General features: G+C 39.9%; 2 protein-coding genes across 2 annotated transcripts; both read right to left on the bottom strand.

Annotated features, from left to right (window-relative positions):
• Positions 1 to 8767: 8767 nt before the first annotated feature.
• LOC139443145 (toll-like receptor 4) lies at positions 8768 to 10885 on the bottom strand. Its single transcript, XM_071224095.1, has one exon. It carries the CDS (start codon positions 10883 to 10885, stop codon positions 8783 to 8785), a length of 2103 nt encoding a protein of 700 aa, XP_071080196.1. The 3' UTR covers positions 8768 to 8782.
• Positions 10886 to 19619: 8734 nt separating this feature from the next.
• On the bottom strand, positions 19620 to 21722 carry LOC139443741 (toll-like receptor 13). The gene is made up of 2 exons (XM_071224668.1): positions 21344 to 21722; positions 19620 to 21181 (listed from the first exon to the last, which is right to left on the bottom strand). Exons 1-2 carry the CDS (start codon positions 21720 to 21722, stop codon positions 19620 to 19622), a joined length of 1941 nt encoding a protein of 646 aa, XP_071080769.1.
• Positions 21723 to 23643: the final 1921 nt, after the last annotated feature.

The raw sequence follows: 23643 nt of genomic DNA on the forward strand, positions 1-23643 counted from the left end.
TAACAGAATATAATTGTTTTCTATTGAGGCAGGCGGGGAGGTTACGCGCGAAGTATAAAATTGCAATGCTGAAGTGTACTACATATAACCAAAAACTGACAACAGAAAGCTGAATGAAAACTACAGAGAGAAAGAATGTCACAACACTTACAGACAAAACATGACCAACACAAAATGAACTTTCGAAACACAAACAAAATCTATAGACATCAACCGAAATAGTCGGTTGTAGAATAATAATAATAAAAAATCGCAGATTAATTGGGTAACAATAAGAAGAAAGGATAAAATCCAAGTCACCATAGTTTGGTGTAGAGTAATGAGAAACTAACTGAGAGGGATAAATAACAATAATACTATGAATAAACTGAGCTCACGCCTGGGGCAAGTCTAGGTTCTGGCACACCTGGGTCAATTGCACGGACTTGAATTAATTTGATATGTACCGCAGCATGTTAGTTCGAAACGAGGCCCATGAGTATCAAGTCACAACTATAACTGCCATGTAGGAATGTCTGATCAGAATAAATCGCCAGTGCCTCCTACATGCTGTTAGAGTGAGTGAGTGAGTTGGATTCGAACCAACAATCATAGGTTTCTGGTGTGCCCAAGGGACGCAACTCTGCACAGCGAATCGCGGCGCCTTAGACGACTGGGCCACCCGTGCCCCCCTAGATGGTGTTAGGGGCGTGTATAATAGGGACCTATTGTGGTCTTGGCTGATTGCGTGTCATCGTATCCCGCCTATGTTAAACGTTGCACATGCTTCCGGCCATTGGTTTACCTTGTCAAGACTCGATTATTTACAGGCTGCTGTGATATTGCTGACTGTGTCGCTAAGGAAGTTTCACTCACAACAACCATGACATCACCCTTGGGTTTAATTATATATAGTGGTCACAAACGACAAGGGGCGGTCGGGTAGTCTATGGGTCAAAGCGTGCTCTCGTCACTCCGAAGACCCGGGTTCGATTCCAGACATGGGTACCCCGTGGTGATGAAAAAACGTACTGGACATCACGTCTTGCTTTTGATTGACTTCAGATTCTGGGTACCGGCCATCCCTTTGATCAGTGGTGAGGTAACAAGTCAATTAAGCGTCAATACGAAGTCCCGGGTTTGATTCTCAGATGGGTACAAAGTGTCCATTATCGGAGGGTCATTCATTCAGAAAGTGACAAACGAAAATGTTGCGGAACTTTCTGTCGCTGGGATATTGCTGACCGCTATACTTAACACACATTCGCTGCCTCACACAATTATGTGATAAGGGTCATCTTCTGTTAAATAATGTACAAGATCTGTTGCTGATGCTAATGAACCTTTAGAAGCATTATCATTCGTGCCTGTCAGACATTCATTGAGGCGAACAAGAACATACTGACTACTTATATTTTAGTTGGACAGTTACTTGCAAATCACCGGTACCTCTTCCTTTAGTAATAGTTAGTTTAAACCAAAAGAACTATTTAACATACCTGCAGCTATGTCTGTAAGTGAAGCATCAACGGCGATGTTAAATACACTCTGAAAATTGTATAGATCCCAAGCCATGCGTTACACATACGTCCTGGGCGCTGAATGAGCCCCGAGGTGTCATGCTGATGTGATATTCATGCCCATTTCCTCGTCACTTATCATATGAATACATTTCATGGAGTAATATGAATAATTGACTGAACAAACATTGCTCATCCAGGCATCATTAATATTGCAGCTATTCTCAGCCTGGTAACAACGCACGCACGCACGCACGCACGCACGCAATCTTTGAAAAAAGCTGTATCCGTACTTTGACAAACCATAAACTAAGCACGAGCATAGGTATGGTGCTTGACAAATCGTATTCATTCGAACCTAAGTGAGGGCGAGGGTGGGGTGGGGTGGGGTGTTAACCTAGTGGTTAAAGCGTTGGCTAGTCACGCCGAAGACACGGGTTTGATGCCTGCCGGTTTCCCCCGCCGTGGTATTGCTGGAATATTGCTAAAAGCGACATAAAGCCATACTCACTCACTCACGCAAACCTGAAGTCTTCAGGCTTTGGCACGCGTCAGGAACACAACGTAGCATAGCGAATTGCACATAGCTTCAGACGACTGCACCACGTTTTCGCTACAATAACGTCAACATGAAATATGCGTTTGACAAATGATTTATTAATGATTCATTACTGAATAGTTACTGTTGCCAAGTAAGGAAGCAGGACATAGTTGAGTTTCACAAGGGAAGACTGTTAAGCTTTTTCTTTTCAAATTCGCGCTTTTAAACGTTTATACAAATAAAAACATTTTTACAGAAATTCGTTTTAGGGACATATTTTGTCACTTTTGTCAGCTCTCATGTACACAAGGTAGAAACAAATGTATACACCAGCGGGTAGTCGTTTATTTAACAAAACATCAAATATTTTGATACATTACTACACACACGTTTAATATTTGGAAAAAAATGCTCAGGTGTGTTAAAAGAGATAATTTCCGATATTGTGCAGCAAATATTTAAATTCAAATTGAGATGTCATGGTACGTAACTTATAGTCCTATCATGAGTTTATACAGAACACGTTATGATCAATTCAAATATACTGTGTGAGAACGGTAGCGGCAAACCTTAATAACTGATGACAGAGGTGAGTTGAGATAGTGTCATGGTGAAAATCACATGCAGTTCGAAAATATTAACAATGTAATTTTCTACTTCCAACCAGCCGTCCAGAAATCGTGCACATATTTCATATTTTTATCATTTCGCCCTTCATTGTTGTAACTTTGCAAACCGTATAACGTTTAATATGATTCGGCTTAAAATCATGTTTAATGTCAGTGCAGAACAAGTTCCTCGTTGCAAATAATGCCGGAGACGGATCCGGAATGACTGTGTGTCCTCCTCCTCCTCCACAGGCCACGTGAGGTTAGTTGTCGTCTGCAGCAGTGCATACAGTTATGCCGTCAAGTTTTCCTTCTTTAGGAAGTAGATCCTGCATGTTTGATGGCGAATATGAACACATTTATCTCGCTAGTTTTCAAGACAGTTATGAGAGGTTCGTACGGACTGTGTAACCTGAAAATTTTGATTACATGATTAAAGAGTGCCTTCACGGAGTTCAGAGAGCTCGGACGGAATACCTGTGTATCCAAATTGCTTCAAGTTGAAGTGAGTGATTGAGTATGGTTCACGCCGCTTTTAACAACAATACAGCAATTTAGCTGAGGGGAAAACAATACATGGACACTTTGTACCCATCTGAGAATCAAACCCGGGACTTCGTATTGACGCCTAATTGACTGGTTACCCCACCACCCGTTCACGCTGGAATACCCCCTTCTGATCAAAGGGATGGCCGGTCCCCAGAATCTGAAGTCAATCAAAAGCAACACGTGATGTCCAGCATCCTTTTTCATCACTATTGGTATCATTTTATTAAATTGGAAAAGTAGGATCATACATTGAAATGTGTGTACATGACAACTTTAAAGTGGTGTAAAAATGTTGGTTCATATTTTATACACTAAAGGTGGTGAGGTGAGGGAAAATGGGGTTTAACGTCGCGTCCAAGAATATTGCACTTGTATAGCGACGTGCATGCACGTGTGTGTGTGTGCGTGTGCGTGTGCGTGTGCGTGTGCGCGTGCGCGTGCGTGTGCGTGTGCGTGTGCGTGTGTGTGCGTGCTTGTACTAGTCCGGACTAATGCCGATTTATAATGCTATCTCTGAGGTACGATGCCGGAGTAAAATGAATGCCCCAATCAGACACAGTATACTGACTCCGACCAGTTCTTGTTTTAGCCCCTTTATGCCGAGCGCCAGACAGGGTAACAACAAGTACCATCTTTTAACGTCTTTTGGTATGACGCGGTCTTGGGTCGAACCCCGAACCGTCCGTTCCCCGGGCGGGCGTTCTACCACTACACCACGGAGGCGGTCTATACACTAAAGTGTTATTTAATCGTAGCAACGTTCCAAAATCATACAATGTGATTGACTTTATTTGATCCATGTGACGCAATGCTTATGTATTTTGAAGTATTATCGCAATATTTTGATAAAGGAACAGGACAGGTCCAATCCGGTTAAACGTGGACACTGAATGTAGCAAAGCCGACTGGATCGTCTTATTCGACTCAATTCGCAAACACAACAAGCTGTTTCAACCCACTTGGTGTTTTCGAGGAAAACACTCTTTTAGGTCCGCAGTTTCAACTTTCAAGGATAAAAGCCGTACACGTGTTAAGGAAATTAAACGTAATTGAGTCAGTGTGTGAAAGCCACGTACACACGGTCCAGTCGTCTGTGTATTGTTGTATAAAGTGTATAACTGCAGTATGCGTGATCATGACCCAAATGACTAACACCGACTGGACCAGAGCCCTCATGTGTTGTCTAATTGTTGCTATTGTGAATCAGTCGGAATGCTTTATTTAAGAATTGACTTTGTGTGAGTTCATTGGAGTATGACCAATGAAAGTTACCATCGGTCTTTTCAACTGCCGTCCTTCGTCGGGCAGTTAATGGAAGACCTCGGTATTCTGCAAATGATAATGCCCTGAAAAATAGCGTTACCCTTACAGTAACACCTTTTGGAAGAAGCTTGGCAAAGGTACAGATCTTGTTTTAAAACTGATCAAACTGGCTTGGAAAACATTTTACTTGAACCATTATAGTTTAATCATAAGTTCAATAACAAACGACCTTTTGTTAATAATTGGTTCAATAGGGGTGTAATAAACAAAACTCTAAAGCCTTATAAAGAAATATAATGTTACCTACTTAGATTTTGAAAATGTCAATAGGAATATTTCGTGAGCCTTGAAAGTGAATGTTAATGATACTGTCCACGAAAGCCAGACCACCGGAATTAATAAGGTGTTGGTAAATTTAATTACACCCTCAAAAGGATGCAGACTTTTTTACGACATACTTTCTAAAGCACAAACTGTACCAGCAGTATGTGAAAAATGGTAAAACATTACCGATATTTCACAACCTTGGAAAATAGTGCTTATCATTCTGATAACGCCGCTCGGTAAACGTGATCAAATCCTACGTGTTGGAAAACGAAACGAAACAACAAACTGTCTGGGCTCTCGAAGGTGAACTTCGCAAAAGGAAGATAATCCGCTACAAATGCCGATGTATTGTACCTAGCATCACGCAGTTGAATTATACAAAGTTGAAATTAAACCACGTCCACAAAATTTGCAATAGCCTATATGACTTGAATATGAAGTTGTAAATTAACGCAAATTAGATGGTACGTAAAGGATAACTATACATAACATTTTATTAAAAGAAAATACTTATTAGATAAGGGAAGAAATTCACAGGGATAAAAAAAATCATGTATTAGAGCTTAAGTGTGAACACAATGGTAGATGGTGCAATAGCTTTTATAATGCCCTAGTGATATTTACATTAGAGGGAAAAAGCTAGTGATCCCATTGCTACAGGACACGTCTTTTTCTAAAGACTGTGCTTGACTAGTGGTGAGGTGATGTGAAATGGGGTTTAACTTCGCGTCCAAGATTATTATATAGCGACGTGCATGTACGTGTGTGTGTTTGTATGGCTGCTTGTACTAGTCCGGACTGAAGCCTATTTATAGTGCCAGCTCACTGAGATACCATGCCGCAATTTAACATGAATACCCCACTCAGACACAGTATAATGACTCCGAGCCGACCAGTCCTTGTTTTAGCCCCTTAATGCCGAGCGCCAGACAGGGTAACAACAAGTACCATATTTTAACGTATTTTGGTGTGAATCGGGCGGACGCTCTACCATTAGACCACGGAGGCGAAATATAATGCTGCAAAACATGATTCTGAAAGTATATGTACTCACTACCCCTACCCCCTGAGTACTCGAGTAACGTTTTTCTCCTGGGGTACCGGCATACTCGGCAATTATTTTGAATACACGAGGAAAAAAAATATAATTGCTTTTTTGAGGCAATTTGACTCTTCCGGTCGTCTGTCAATTTAACATTTGAAATTTATGTACTACATGGGTAAAGCTATCTATAACTCCACCCGGGTACCCACTGTAGGTCTCAGGAGATATATTTCAGGGAATATTTTTAACATAGCCCTGGCAAAACGTGTTTAGATACACGTTGAAACAAACTGGTCGTTCATACACTAAAGTTGAATGAAGTTAAATCTTTATTCAACCATATGAAAAATCAGAAGGAATGGGTGCACAGTCAGAAAGAAATGCGAACATTAGTGACCGGTAGTGTAACCAAAGAGTTCTAGATAATGTTTGTCATTAAACAATATATCACGTGACTAACCACGGGTCCGGGTAGTCCAGTGGGTACCCGTGTCCTACTCAGTACCCACCCGTCTGTCCACAGAAATCCAAAATGATGACATTCGCTGTACCAAGCCTTATGTCATGAGGGGTGATTACCATTTGTGAGCTTCCTCTTTCACGTCGCCAAGACCCGTAAAGATCCGGGGAAGAATAGGTCTTCAGCAACCCATTCTTGCCGTAAAAGGCAACGACTTTGCTTGTCGTAAGAGGCGACTAGCGGGATCGGGTGGTCAGGCTCATTGACTTGGTTGATGCATATCACCAATCCCAATTGCGTGGATCGATGCTCATGATGTCAATCACTGGATATTTTACAGACCGCCGTATTGCTGAGTGCGGCGTTAAACAACAAACTCACAAACAAAACTGATATGGTGTTGCTAGGTGCAGGTGTGGATGCGTCCGTAAAACCAGAGTTACTTTCATCAAACTTACCACCTGTTAAATCAACCGGCACGCACTTTACTTCACATACCGAGGTGCAGTGCGCGTTTATTGTTTTGCCACAATTTACGGCCTTGCAGTAATTAACACCAAAATCCCTTGGTGACGGTTAACAAGTTGAAGTGTTGGTATGTTTGGCAAGATATTGTGTTTCATAAATGATATGAAGCGAAGGGTGTTGAATTATTACAAAGTGTAAAACTGTATGAGTGCTAATGAGCGTGACCCACGAGCACGGGTATGGTGCAGACAAACCTAGAAACATAATCGGGGCGACCCGGATTCGAACCCACAATCATAGTTTTCTGGCGTGTCCAAGGGACGCAACTCTGCACAGTGAATCGTTTCGCCTTAAACGACTGGGCCCCCCGTGCGCCCCGTATGCGCACGTGAATGTATGTGATTTATAATGTTTATGATACTTTGATATGCTTGAAAAGGGCGTCTAACGGGATTTGGTGGTCAGGCTTGCTGACTTGGTTGTTGCATACCATTGTATCAACAAATGCGTAGATCGATGCTCATGGTGTCAATAACTAGCTTGTCTGGTTCAGAAAAGATCATTTATATACAGCCGTCATAGAGCTAGAGTAGCCAGTGTGGCGTTACACAACAAACAAACATATAGTGAAACTAACTATTTATGTTCCTTAAAATATATATACACTGTGCACAACATTCCATGTGTAAATCGTCACGTAGAGGGCGCACAAACTGTAACAAAATGAATGAAAAGAACCACAAAACCCGAAATCAATGTATACATGACTTACTTTCTTATAACAATTACATGTAAATTATGATCATGGACCTTCACAATTTTTATGAAATATTTTGATCCAAGAAATGACACAAAAACATTCAATTAACAAAATATGCAACTTAAAACAAACTTCAATAACAACAGGAATATGAATTAAGCGGACCCGTGGACATTTTGCGCATGCAGCGTGTATCTCGTATTTTGGGTCGGTATTTCCACGTGCAGCTCCTCATTTTGTTACTCATGATTTGAACATGATTGGTAATATAATGGTCATCAATATAATATGTTCACTACATTTACGACCCGTGAACATTCGGCGTAGAATAGGTCTTTAGCAAACATGCGTAAGAGGCGACTATTCTTGTTGTAAGAGGCGACTAACGAGATCGGGTGGTCGGGTGACATGGTTGATGCATGACATCGTTTCCCAATTGCGTGGATCGATGCTCACGTTATCAATCACTGGATTGTCTGGTCCATGCTCGATTATTTACAGACCGCAGGAATATTGCTGAATGCAGCGTTAAACACCAAATAAACTACATTTACCGAATGCAATCAGACCTAACGCTTTGCAATTTTTCATATACATGTTTTTTATGATTTTCAATAATTTGATATTTTACAACATTTTCATCAAATGGAAACATAAATCCACAGTCGATGTGATTGTTAGGCTACAAATATTTCTCAGGCATCGGCACGTCACACAATCCCGAACGTTTTTATTGTCAATTTTATACCTTGAGTGACGTCATCCCATTGTCCTGTCATTGTCATATGTCATTGGTATCTCATAAAATCGTCAACATGTGCAGTATATTTTATGTACCCCCACCCCCCACCCAATGAATTGAGATGCCGATGAACCACAAAGACTACATCTATATTTTTCGGTACAAACAAATAGTTCGAGTACCTGAACCTTTTCAATATTTTCTAGTAAATATTATTACTTATGTATTAGTGTAAAAATACTTTAATAATTATTTCCATATCCCCAGACACCGGTTCAAAAATTGCATTAGGCTTACATGTTTCAAATATCAGTAATGAGAAGATAAAAAACCATTAAAAAATAACATTATTGAATGTGGTCTCAGAAAACGAAAAAGACCCAGTGACTGTTTTCAAATGCAAGCAAACGCAATTTTCAAACTCAATGCGCAATCCAATCAATTTCCATAAGTATACTGTTGTTCAAATGTCCGATTAAACACTTGATTTCTCTCTTAAGAATATTTGGATGACTACCATTTAACCATGTAAACATTGTTTAAGTCGCATCCAGAATACATGTCTATCCGCCTCCTCGGCTGGCCACGTGATATAGGTAGTAGTCTGAAAGAGGGCATACAGTGATGACGTCATGTTCCTGGCCTCAATGTTTTCAAGCAGCACCACCAACAGATAACCCTCATCCTTCTCCAGGGCTCGTTTCTGGATCAGAGCTAGTTCAAACTGACACCATGAACTCAGAATGAAAGAATTAGACAGCACCATGATGACATTTCTGCTATTATCCAAATTGGTTACAATGTTATCAACTATATATTCCCCAGGAATAAAGTCTCTCTCGTGGATACACAGCTTAAAGTTGGCTTCGCCTTCAATCCTTGGTATGATATTATTCCTTACCCATCTGGAATCAGCTTCACAATAAAGCACAAAAGCATCATACATGTATCTCTCTTCATCAACTTCCTTCCTCTTTTTGTATCTCAACATGTGGATATAATAGCGAATGCGCCAACGTAATCTATAGGCAATGGAGATAACTACTATCAACACTATTGAAACTAATGAAAGACCATAGACTATGGGAAACAAATAAGGTGAGATCCGACACGTCTCTTCGGAGACATTAGCATCAATCAGAAGCGTTGATTGGAGGTTCAATGGATATCCACATCGATATGACTCTGGGAAGTTAATAAATTTACTTTTATCTGCCTTCACCCATGTAACAAACCAAAGACTAGCACAAGTACAGACAAAATCATTAAAAGCCAAATTCACTTTTGACAATTGCTCTCTTATTGGTAGAGAAAATACATCTTCACTGATGACCTGGATGGCATTTTGTGAGAGGTTCAGAGTTTTGAGGTTTGTCAATCTATTGAACGAACCTGGTTTTAATAACTCAATTCTGTTTCCATGAAGATCTATATATGTAAGTTGATGGAATGTAGATATTACGCTAGGAACGGCGTATAAATGACATCTTGGCATTCTCAGAACCTTCAGTTTTTGAAGATCACAAAGAAGTGTGTCGAAAAAGCTATCGTTAAAGTTCAGCATTGTATTGTACGATAGGTCCAGGTATGTAAGTTCCGTGCATCCTCTCAGTGCCTTTGGGTGAACAACATCCCCAAAGTATATGAATTTAGCAATGCCTGCGAGATAAAGTGCTTTAATAGCACTGTTATTAAATGCATATGCCTCTAGTCGTGCGTTGTTTCTGAAAACATTGTTTAATGAAAGAACACTAAGGTTTGATAATGACGAAAAAGTATCTGTCTGAATCAAACTCAATGAATTACCAACTAGTATTAGGTAATTCAAGGCTTTAAGACAATTCAAACTACTATTGGACAAAGAGACTAAAACGTTGTTATAAATGTCTAAATGTTGAAGTTGTGAATGATAAGTATGAACACAAAAATTGGGGATCTCTGTCAGGAAGTTTGAATGTAAATAAATATACTTCAGGTGTTGGGGTACAACAGCTATCGTCCAAGATATGTAGTTATTAGCAAGACGTAGGACGCGTAATGATTTCATTCGAGAAAACACGGAAAAATTCAAATGTCTGATTTGACAAAATTCAATATTTAGACTGTCTATATTCAGGCGTGTAAGCCCACGTACAAAATCCTCTGTGATATTGTGAACATTTATGTTATTTGACACGTCAAGTATTCGAATTTTACTCTGTAAACTGTAAAAGCATTCCTGAAGAACATCTTCAGGGACACTGCTGTATCTTAGGTCGAGAAGCTCCAGCCTTAACATGTCTTGGAACGCATCACCAGAAATGTATGTGATACTGTTGTTACGAAGAAATAGGATTTTCAACTGTGTGATATTTCGAAATGTAGCTCTTGTTATCCTTCCCAGATAGTTTGATGAAAAGTTCAGAAGCTCTATTGTAGGGTTTAAATTGGGTATCTTTGTGAGTCTCCTTCCCCTATTTGTGCAACTGACACAATAAAGAGAACACTTGCACAAGTTTTTGAAACACTCTGTAGTCACGTTTCCACATGATACATCCACTTCATCTTCAACATTTGTTTGCGATATAGTAACGCCGAGTGTACAAACTGTTATCCAAAGAACGATCCTACTGCCATGTGTCATTGTGTGTCAACAGCTATCTATAAAATGAGAAAAGTCATGTCATATCCAAACATTTATCCTGTGAGTGAGGTTTAGTTTAACTTCGCTTTAAACACTATTTTCATTTTATCAGTGGGTGATAAAAATATTATAAGTTAACATCACATAGGCAATATCTCTGTCATATAGCGACGCTTTCAATTCTCACGGTGTGTCTCTATGTGGGGAATTCCTAATACAGAATAGAATCCTAAAGACCACCGGACCATTACAAACACACATCGAGTTGCTGCACCCAGATAACTTGGTTCATCCTTGTTCCTACATTTATCAACTAATAGTTTGAACTAGTAAATAATGTATTTATAAAATAATCTAAAAATTCTGAAACCTTGTGTCAGTGACAATTAACGAAGGCACACGTAACGTAATTTTGGTAAGATAAGCATTCTAGTAAACGTCGTAACGACACTGCACTACGATGAAATGTGGATACATAAGACGGTGATTATGGCCATAAAAGTGACACAGACGCGACAATGGCGGAATATAGAAAATGATATACGATGACAAGTTTACAACGTCTGTACTGTCGGCGATACAACTGTCCGTTGATGGAAACGAACAGATAATGCGGAAACAAAAACATTATATATCATATAGTATTCAAATATATTCTGAAAAAAGCAAACGAAACGTATAACATATCTGGAAATATGTCTGTTAGGGGGACAATGAACAGTGTTTTCTAATAAACCCTTGAATATATTAGTTTATATGAATGTTTTTTTTCTTTCGGCTAAACATATAAGCAGAATAAATACTTACTGATCACATATTGTTCACTGAGGCCACAGTATGTATGTTGAACAAATATTTCTCAAGAAGAGAAAACTTATGGTTGAGGAAATGTTTTTGTCGCTTTACTTAACCCGGCGTGAGGAAGATTTCGCTGAGGGAACTTATGGTTTCAGTTTTGAAAGCTGTTGAAATAAAGGCAATTTAATTGTATTAAACAAAACACATGTACAACCGTCATCTAGTTTCCCCAGCTCTGCAATTACCTTAACCTTAAATGTTTTATTTGGTTCTAGTTAAACATTCAACGAGTTAATTCAAGTTGTGACATTTTATAATATCATTACCACTTGCAATGTGTAAATGATGAGAGTGAAATTACAGTAGTTACACATCCAAATCAATAGTAAACAATGGTTCTTCCCATGTACGCAGATGTGAAAAGCACTCGTGATCTGCTGTATTTGCCAGGGTGAAAGCGGCACTGCAGTGTACTATGTCACATATAATTGGCAGAGTGAAAGCGGCACTGTAGTGTACTATGTCACATATAATTGCCAGAGTGAAATCCGCACTTTAGTGTACTATGTCACATATAATTGGCAGAGTGAAAGCGGCACTGTAGTGTACTATGTCACATATAATTGCCAGAGTGAAATCCGCACTTTAGTGTACTATGTCACATATAATTGCCAGAGTGAAAGCGGCACTGCAGTGTACTATGTCACATATAATTGCCAGAGTGAAAGCGGCACTGTAGTGTACTATGTCACATATAATTGCCAGAGTGAAAGCGGCACTGCAGTGTACTATGTCACATATAATTGCCAGAGTGAAAGCGGCACTTCAGTGTACTATGTCACATATAACTGCCAGAGTGAAAGCGGCACTGTAGTGTTCTATGTCACATATAACTGCCAGAGTGAAAGCGGCACTGCAGTGTACTATGTCACATATAATTGCCAGAGTGAAAGCGGCACTGTAGTGTACTATGTCACATATAATTGCCAGAGTGAAAGCGGCACTGCAGTGTACTATGTCACATATAATTGCCTGAGTGAAAGCGGCACTGTAGTGTACTATGTCACATATAATTGCCAGAGTGAAAGCGGCACTGCAGTGTACTATGTCACATATAACTGCCAGAGTGAAAGCGGCACTGTAGTGTACTATGTCACATATATTTGCCAGAGTGAAAGCGGCACTGCAGTGTACTATGTCACATATAATTGCCAGAGTGAAAGCGGCACTGTAGTGTACTATGTCACATATAATTGCCAGAGTGAAAGCGGCACTTCAGTGTACTATGTCACATATAATTGCCAGAGTGAAAGCGGCACTGTAGTGTTCTATGTCACATATAACTGCAAGAGTGAAAGCGGCACTGCAGTGTACTATGTCACATATAATTGGCAGAGTGAAAGCGGCACTGTAGTGTACTATGTCACATATAATTGCCAGAGTGAAAGCGGCACTGCAGTGTACTATGTCACATATAATTGCCAGAGTGAAAGCGGCACTGTAGTGTACTATGTCACATATAATTGCCAGAGTGAAAGCGGCACTGCAGTGTACTATGTCACATATAACTGCCAGAGTGAAAGCGGCACTGTAGTGTACTATGTCACATATATTTGCCAGAGTGAAAGCGGCACTGCAGTGTACTATGTCACATATAATTGCCAGAGTGAAAGCGGCACTGCAGTGTGCTATGTCACATATAATTGCCAGAGTGAAAGCGGCACTGCAGTGTACTATGTCACATATAATTGCCAGAGTGAAAGCGGCACTGTAGTGTACTATGTCACATATAATTGCCAGAGTGAAAGCGGCACTGCAGTGTACTATGTCACATATAATTGCCAGAGTGAAAGCGGCACTGCAGTGTACTATGTCACATATAATTGCGACCCAGCATCGTATATAATATTTATCCTTGGACGTGGAATGGATCGAGTGGTCAGACTTGGCGACTTGGATGACCGCGCGTCATCGTACCCCGACGGCGTTGGTCGTTTTTCATTAATTTTTGTCTGATCCAGACTCGATCATATATAGGCCGCCATCATAACAATGGAATTGTGATGAGTGCGGCAACACACAACCAAACAGGCCTTGTCGTATGAGTCTAAACATGTCTCAGTAAATACACTACTGTTCTGTGTTGTTCTTCCTGTATCTTTTGTCATCATCCTATTTTAAGATTACTATTTTTTACATATTTCTAATACTATTTCATTTTCGATGCCATAATGTAGTTTTAGTGTGAGTGTGATATGTAACATGGCTTTAGGTCAAACATTCACCATTACATATGACTGTGATAGATTACATGATGTGTGATGATCAACATCCGCGGTAACATAGTAGTTTGAAATTAGGATTTTGTTAATAATGTGTTTAGTTCAGGAAATTTGATAATGAATTACTTTCCCTTTCGTGTTTATGGGTAAAAAATCAGATACAATTCAATCTTATTTGCACCTGTGACTAAACACCTATCTGTAACTGGTTTTGTTCACCATAGCTCACAGGGCGTTAACTTCGTGATCAAATTGCTTGTCCCGCCAGGGGTGTGGGGTAGCCAAGTGGTTAAAGCGTTGGCTCGTCACGACGAAGACCCGTGTTCGATTCCCCAAATGGGTACAATGTGTTAAGGCCCATTTTCCGGTGTCCCCGCCGTGATATTGATGGAATATTGCTAAAAACGGCGAAAAACCATACTCACTCATTCACTCACTCACTCGATTCCCGACATGGGTACATTATTAGGCCCATTTGAGTCTCCACCGTGATATTGCTAATATTGCTAAAAGTGGCGTAAAACAATACTCATTCAATCATAATTCAAGCTGTTGTTTATGTTTAAACTAATTATATAATTTCAAAATAAGTTAGGACGGGGTTTGTAGCCAACAAAAGAAAGATAATATGTTACTATTGACTGATGAGCGTTGACTTATTGTCATCTGAAAAGACGTAGAAATCATGATGGATTTAGTACAATGTATTGAGATGAAGTACAAACACAAAGACATACATGCATGTTTTATACCAAAAGCTAAAACCTTTAAGGCTTTAAGTAAGCAGTTACAATTTGAACTCATACATCTGAGATACGTGATCATACACAAGTTAACAACACTGATAGTAAACTCTAGTCAGCACTTATATACAACTGGCTCGATTAAAATACACACAGGGTATTAAATGTACACGGGAACAATTGCCACGACGCCAGTCTAACAGATTAACGGACATCGGCTCAAACCACCCGTTATGTTGCCAGCTGACACCAGCTTTTGATCCTTTCGTTCTGAAGTTCCCGAATTTCTCACAGAGGAAATACATCATGAGCGCCATATAAGTGAGATTGCCTCCAAGCGCGGACGTCGGAGTAGGGAACATCGGTCCGGGTAGTCTTTCAGCCCAAGCGGCGAGCCAAGACTGGTATGTGTGTCTTTCAACAAACTTTAATCCGATGCTAGGGTAGGCATTAAAACTAAGATGATAAAAGGACCACCGTGATAAGGTGAAGTGTTCGCACTTAAAGAAGATGTTCTATATAGAATAAAGGACCAAGTGATAATTTAGTTACCACCTAAAAGGTAAATATAAGATAGCTACGCGACAAACCGCAAAGACCAATGGAGAACGAAACGTGGTTTATTTCACGATAAACCATTTTTCTATAATGACGTCATTTCTGGAGATTCGAACATGCGAGGAAAGTGTCTTGTGAGTTTTTCCTATAGATGTTGCTGGACAGCGCAGATAAACGCAATGGCCGCACGATCGCACCTAAAAGTGGGAGCGATATCACAATCCACATTGGGAGAAAAGGTGCAGCTTATCGACATGAAAATTGTGAGAATACCAAACTTAAGCCCCCCTGTACACAATATGGAGTTGTCCGACATTGCCGAGTTCGGATTGTATTCGGGGAGTCATCATTATTTTAAATCATGTAAATATTTCTAAAGCGTGCACAATTTACTGACATCCTTAAAAAGGCTGTACATAGTGTTAATAATAATAATAATTGATGTGTAAAGTGCCTAATATCCATCGACAGTTGCTCACTGGCGCTGTGACAAAGTTAAAAAGTAATGTCTATGTACATATGCCAACAATCAGGAGATCTATTGAAAAGCTGAGGTGAAGAAGTGGGTTTTGAGGAGAGACTTAAACGTTTCCTTAGAAGCAGAGTTTCTCAGATTCAAAGGCAAAGAGTTCCATAACTGTGGACTGCAAAAGGAGAAGGCACGGTCAGACATAGCAGAAGTAGACAGAGGCTGATACAGTAGAGTTCCACCAGAGGATCAGAGAGCACGCTCTGGAGAGTACACGGATATAAGATCTTTGAGATAGTCTGGATAGTCGCTCTTGTTGAGGCAGTCGTGAGTGATGATACATATCTTATAGTTTATACGAAAGGAGACTGGAAGCCAATGTAGTGCTTTGAGGACAGGACTGATGTGATTGGATCTTGGAACTTTAGAGATGAATCTAGCTGCAGAGTTCTGAATGCGTTGTAGCTTTGATATGGCTTTCATGGGAAGATTAGCATACAATGCATTGCAGTAATCTAGTTTGGAGGTGACAAGACATTGCATCAACAATTTAACTGTTGGAGTATCAAGTAGATGGCGGACTTTACTGATGTTATAGATGCTATGGTAGCATGCTCTGCTGGTTAGTGAAATATGAGTGTCCATGGCCATTGTTGAATCAAAGGTGATTCCCAGATTACGGGCACTGGTAGTTGGTACTCAGTGGTATCACCAATATGAAGGTATACAGAGTCAGGGTGAAGCTTTCTGACTTGCTGTCGTGAACCAAGGATTAAAAACTCAGTCTTCTCTTCACTGAGTTTGGGATAATTGAAGCTCATCCAGAATGGTATGTCATCAATACAGCGCTCAAGGGCGGCAATGTTCAGAGACAGTTTTAAAGGAAATGTAGATCTGGTTATCTTCCACATAGAAGTGGAAGTTAAGAGCATGCTTCTGGATGATATCACCAATTGGCAGGATGTAAATTGTGAATAGCAGAGGTCCAAGGACTGAACCCTGTGGTAGACCATAGTGACTTTTGCATTTTGTAGAATGACGATCATGGATCTTAACAGACATGGTCTGGTCAGAAAGGTAGGACTGGATCCACTGGAGAGCTGTTCCCCGAATGCCAAGTTATGTGTTGAGTCTGTGTAATAAAATTGCGTGATCAATAATATCAAAAGCAGATGAGAGGTCAAGGAGAACAAGAAGAGTGGTTTTCCGCTGCCCAAAAGATGTCATGATGTCGTTGTGGACCCGAACGAGTGCTGTCTCAGTACTGTGACTTGACTTGTATGCAGACTGGAATTTTTCACCGAGATTGTTTTGTTTCAGATGATGTTGTTGCTGCACAGCGACAATCTTTTCCAGGCATTTAGACACGAACGAGAGATTGGACGCAGGTCTAAAGTTTTTGAAATTGTCGGGATCCAAACCAGGTTTTATGATGATGGGAGTGACATGAGCATGTTTCAGTTCACTTGAGAACTTGCCATGAGACAGAGACGTGTTGATAATGTCCCACATAGAAGGTGTCACGTGATCCATTATGGTCTTGAATAGCCAGGTAGGAACTGGGTCAAGTGAAGACATCTTGGATGGAGCATGCTTGATAATGTCCGATACGACTATCAAAGAAACGTGACTGAAGGATGTTATTTCATTTCCAGAAAAAGAGTTGTCGTCAGGGCATAGACTAGATTCAGAAGATTCCTGGCGTTTCTCATTCAAAATAATCCTGATTTTCTGTAGCTTGTCATTGAAAAATGATGTAACTTCATTTGCCAATGAATAATCATCATCACATTCCGGAAGTGTTGCTTTTGGAGTACCTTCCAACAAACCGTTTAGAAGTGAAAAAAGTTCCCGTCTGTTTGTTTTGTTACGGGTGATATTATCAGAGATATATTTTTGTTTTGCACTTCTAAGCGCATTGTTTACTTCATTTCTGGCTGATTTGGAGACCTGGCGATGAATCTCCAGCTTGCTTTTGCGCCATGTTTTCTCAGCAGCTCTTGATTGTTGCTTCTTCTTCCGGATGTTATCATCATACTAGTTGGTATTTGGATGCAGTATCACAGAGCGTTTCTTGAGTGGGGCATGGTTGTCCAAGATGGTAGTAAGAAGGCCTTTGAAAGAAGTAAACTTACCATCAACATCCTCAAACTGACTGACTTTGCTCATGACATCTTCAGTATCCAAGTGATGAGTGAACAAAGACAGCTCAATGTTTCTAGTCTACTGTAGGTAAATAATTTCCGAACAGGTTCAGGTTTGGATATCTGGACACAGATATCAATGAGAAAATGATCCGAGATCTGATTGTCAATGACGTCATTCACTGTTAGAAAGTTATCTTTATCTGGACTTATAACGAGATCTAGAATGTGTCCATGTTTGTGGGTGGAGTCAGATACATGCTGGCGCAGATTGTAAGAGGTAAGCAGCTGTCCAAACTATTTGAGAAAAGTTTTCAATATGTTTGTCAACATGGATGTGAAATCTCCTGTGATAAGAAGATGTCCATGATCTGTTGCTGCACTTTCAAGAAAATCAGAAAATTCTGTAAGAAACAAGTCATTAGTGAATTTGTTCTTCTTTGATGGAGGTGGTCGATACACTGTGTGAAGTCTAAGTACATTATTTTGGATGGATGCAATAACACTGAGATTCTCAAAAGAGTTGAAAGTTTCAACCTTTGTAATCTTGACATTGATTGAACATTTGTGTATTATTGCAACACCGCCGCCACGTCCACTGACCCGTGTCAGTTTAGAGTTACTATGTCGTAGGACTGGGGAACAAGTTCAGCAACAGCAGAATTGTCATTTTGAGTTAACCATGTTTCTGTCAAAACAAAAATATCATAGTCCTTTTCCAGGATGAGGTCGTGAAGAGACAACGTCTTATTTCTGACGGATTGAACATTTTGAACTCCAAAGCTAAGAGCCTTCGGTGGATATTTGTCTGTTGAGTTCACATGAAGAGACACATCAATTAAGTTGTTGAAATTAACACCATTTCTGGATGAGTGAGAAACGTTTTTTGAAAAAAACTGGTGAAGACAAAACTGGTGTTCGATGTTTTCCGCCACGACGGCCACGTCTTGTTGCAGGTTTATCATTTATCTTGAGCTGTTTTAGTTTAGTCCACAGATTTGCATCAAGTCTATCACATGTATAACTTCTCAGTTGAAGGCAAGTGGCTCTGAACAGAGGATAGTCAGTGATTGCTCCCATTGTTCTAAAACAATAGGTAGGGTCCCCAGTGGTGAGCTCACCCAAGCCAGCCCCAGTGAAACTCTCAGTCAATATTGTCACAAAAATCACTTCGAAAATCACAAAAAGCATTCTCTTGGTCAACAGATATTCAAGATAGTTTGTGAGAGTGCTGTCATGCTGCCTCATAGCGCAAGGGACACTACTCTAACACCAACTCTTGATATCTCATCGTTGTCTGTTGTACAACAAAATACTGCAGGGAGAATAAACCACACGGGGCTGCGCACCTCTAAAATAACAATCCGAGGGAAGTAAACATTTAAGGTACATAAACAATACAAATACGAGGGAGCAGTCCCTCAATCTGGACCTCCCATAATTTTCTGTTGCGTATGTACATTGTTTATGCGCAACACTTATTCCAGAAACTCCACCCTGAGGTCAGTTACCCCTTGGAATATCTCTCTCTATATATACACGGATATTACCACGTTTTTGTGATTCGAAGTTTGTTAACCATATGTATATTACATGGAGAGGTACAGAGAATGTTAGAGACAGAATCGTAAGTCAGTTAAAAAACAGTTTAAACATAGAAAAATATTAATCATCAGTGATGAATTAACAGAGCATTTATTCTCTATACATCTTCTCAAAAGATTTTTTATTTTTAAAAAACTATCTCTGCAAACAATGTTTAAGTCGGATCCAGAATACATGTCTATCTTCCTCCTCGTCTGGCCACGTGATATAGGTAGTCGTCTGAAAGAGGGCATACAGTGATGACGTCATGTTTCGGGCCTCAATGTTTTCAAGCAGCACCACCACCACGTAGCCCTCGTCCTTCTCCAGAGCTCGTTTCTGGATCAGAGCTAGTTCAAACTGACACCATGGACTCAGAATGAAAGAATTAGACAGCACCATGATGACGTTTCTGCTATTATCCAAATTGGTTACAATGTTATCAACTATATATTCCCCAGGAATAAAGTCTCTCTCGTGGATACACAGCTTAAAGTTGGCTTCGTCTTCAATCCTTGGTATGATATTATTCCTTACCCATCTGGAATCATCCTCACAATAAAGCACAAAAGCATCATACATGTATCTCTCTTCATCAACTTGCTTCCTCTTTTTGTATCTCAACATGTGGATATAATAGCGAATGCGCCAACGTAATCTATAGGCAATAGAGATAACGACTATCAACACTATTGAAACTAATGAAAAACCATAGACTATGGGAAACAAATAAGGTGAGATCCGACACGTCTCTTCGGAGACATTAGCATCAATCAGAAGCGTTGATTGGAGGTTCAATGGATATCCACATCGATATGACTCTGGGAAGTTAATAAATTTACTTTTATCTGCCTTTGCCCATGTAACAAACCAAAGGTTAGCACAAGTACAGACAAAATTATTGAAAGCCAAATTCACTTTTGACAATTGCTCTCTGATTGGAATAGAAAATAAAGCTTCACTGATGACCTGGATGGCATTTTGTGAGAGGTTCAGAGTTTTGAGTTTTGTCAAGTTGGCGAACACTCCTGGATCTAACGACATAATTCGGTTGCCATGAAGATCTATATATGTAAGTTGATGGAAGTTAGATATCACATTTGGAAAAAAGGATAACTGACACCTTGGCATTCGTAGCACCTCTATTTTGTCAAGGCCAGAAAGGAGTGCTTTTAGATAGCTATTGTTCAAATAGATCATAGAGTTGTAGGACAGGTCCAACCATGTAACGCCCGTACACCCTCTCAGTGCCTTTGGGTTAAAAATGTAATCCAAATAACCAAATTTAACAATGCCTGCCAGATAAAGCTTTTTAACAGCACTATTATTAAATGCATATTCCTCAAGCACCTCATTGGTTGAGTAAATTCTGAAAGCATTATTAAAAGAAATGTATTGAAGGTTTGATAATGATGAAAATGTATCTGAATAAATCCTTAACAGAAAATTGTCTGCTAAACTGATGTGTTCCAAATCTGTGAGACATTTCATACTATCATTTGACATATATCCTATGGCATTTATACGCAAATCTAAAAATCTAAGTTGTGAATAATTCGTATGAACACAAAATCTGGGAAGCTCTGTCAGGGAGTTTGAAAGGAACGAAATGCTAGTCAAATACCAGGGAACATCAGCTGCTGTCCAAGAAATGTCATTATTAGCAACATTTAAAACACGCAGTGACTTCAGGCGAGATATCACTGAAAAATTCAATTGTTGGAAAAGAGCATGTTCGATTGAAAGATTCTTTAATTTGACTCGCAAAAGCCCACGCACAAAATCGTCTGTAAGATTCCACAAATATCTGTTATTTGATACATCAATAGATCGAACTGTGTTTTGCAAACTGTGAAATGATTTCTGAAGAACCTCTTCATGCACATTGTTGTATCTAAGATCAAGAACCTCCAGCCATTTCATATCTTGAAAAGCATCACCAGAAATGTCTGTGATACTATTGTTTCGAAGAATTAAGTCTTTTAACTGTGTGATATTTCGAAAAGTTTTTCTTGTAATCCCACTGAGATAGTTTGAAGAAAAGTTCAGAGATGTCGTTGAAGTTTGTAAATCCGGAATACTTGTAAGATTCCTTCCCCTATTTGTGCAAATGACACAGTTTGGAGAACATTTACACAGTTTTTGGAAACACTCTGTAAACACCTTTCCACATGATACATACTCTTCTTCATCAACATTTGTTAGCGATGCAGCTGTACAAAATGTTATCCAAAGAACGATCCAACAGCCATTAGCCATGATGTGTAGAAGTGTCTCCACATATACCCTGTAAAAAAACACTTAAAAGTTGTAAAATGTAAATAACAATAAATATATGATAGAGTGTTGCCGACATCCATACACATTTAATACCAAAATGAATTGAATTGTTTGATATTCATTAATGAATTTGTCATTTGTAGCATTGATTGGGTTTCATTAGTGTGGTAAGAATGGAAAAATCGACAAAAGAAAAAACTTATTGGGTTATAAAAACCTCGGGTTTTCATTTGCATGTCATCACAGTCTTACAGCAAGAGAACAGCGAAAACATGCCACGACTGACGGAAGCCAAACGCAACAACGCCATCCGCCAACTGCATACATGATAATCATCTTCCGCTGTAGCCAGGTTTATCCACGTAGCACCAAGCACCATTACAAGACTGGAACCGTTATCAGACACCAGGCAACACGTGACCTTCCTTGATCCGATCGAATACGTGTGACTACTGGAGCGCAGGTAGCACAGGTATTCGCTCTAGTCGTTCGAGGTGTCATTTTGAGGGACCTGCATAGTCGGCTGCAACGTCAAAGGTGTCAAGGTCACAGAGTATGGCCACAACCGCGATGGGAACACGTTTGGTTTGGTCACGTTTTATGCTTAGCCGTGCTGGTGGTAGACGTCGTGTTTACAGGCGTCGCTGGGAACGTTACACACGAAACTGCAGACTTGGTGCTGGTAGTGTAATGATAAGGGCGGGCATCTACACTGGTAGAACACACTTGGTGCAAGTTATGGTGAATTTATGGGCGCAACGTTACACGGATGAGAGTTTTCGGATACACGTCCTTCTCATTATGCAATATTGTGCTATATGAAACCCACATCAATGACAATGAGGTGGCCCAATTTTGAGCAATAGTGTGTGACTTGTTGATTTCTTATAAGATATATAAAATAAACATCTAAAATCACTTTTTCGTTGTATTTTGGCAGAGTTGATAATTTTGAAAAACAAAGATATCTATTATTGCCAATGAAATGCCTCCATATCGTGTCAGTTTAATAGTGATAAATATCTACATCTGACATAGGGCAATACAAGTGGCTTTGTAAATTCGTGATGCGTTCAAGCTTTGCGGTTTTATACTGTCTTTGTGTTTAAATTAAATAAGTAATATCGCATTTGACACGTTTTAACGCAACCGCTTGATAATCTTGAATTAATTTGACCGCAGCATGTTAGTTCGAAACGAGGACCATGAGTATCAAGTCACAACTATAACTTCCATGTAGGAATGTCTGATAAGAATAAATCGCCAGTGCCTCCTAGATGATGTTAGAGTGAGTGAGTGATTTGGGTTTAACGCCGCTTTTAACAGTAGTCCAGTTATATCATGGCCTGTCAGCTTAATGTGGGATGAAAACCCGAAGTGATGCAGGTCTCAGACGTTTACCACTTCGGTGAAACCCACGAGCACGGGTATGGTGCTGACAAACCCAGAAACATGATCGGGGCGAACCGGGATTCGAACCCACAATCGTAGGTTTCTGGCGTGCCCAAGGGACGCACAGCGAATCGCGGCGCCTTAGACGACTGGGCCATCCGTGCCCCCGACATGGTGTTAGGGGCGTGTATAATAGGGACCTATTGTCGTCTACGCTGTGGGTGGGGGGTCGTAAAATCGTACCCACTCACTCATTCAGAAATGACAAATGAAAATGTTGCGGAACTTTCTGTCGCTGGGACATTGCTGCCTGCTATGCTTAACACACATCCGCTGCCTCACACAATTATGTGATAAGGGTCATCTTCTGTTAAATAATGTACAAGGTCTGTTGCCGATGCTAATGAACCTTTAGAAGCATTATCAGTCGTGCCTGTCAGACATTCATTGAGGCGAACGAGGGGAACCTACTGATTACTAATATTTTAGTTGGACAGTTACATGTACT

Source organism: Haliotis cracherodii, unplaced genomic scaffold, assembly GCF_022045235.1.
Source record: "Haliotis cracherodii isolate W230 unplaced genomic scaffold, xgHalCrac1.p SCAF_5, whole genome shotgun sequence".
Lineage (NCBI taxonomy): Eukaryota > Metazoa > Mollusca > Gastropoda > Lepetellida > Haliotidae > Haliotis > Haliotis cracherodii.

What these genes read in the sequence shown, in the direction of transcription:
- LOC139443145 (XM_071224095.1), bottom strand. Translation starts at nt 10,885, where the DNA reads ATGACACATGGCAGTAGGATCGTTCTTTGGATAACAGTTTGTACACTC.
- LOC139443741 (XM_071224668.1), bottom strand. Translation starts at nt 21,722, where the DNA reads ATGGCTAATGGCTGTTGGATCGTTCTTTGGATAACATTTTGTACAGCT. An exon ending in TCTTAGATACAACAATGTGC is followed by an intron (nt 21,182 to 21,343) that starts ATGAAGAGGTTC and finishes CTCTTTTCCAAC; the next exon opens with AATTGAATTTTTCAGTGATA.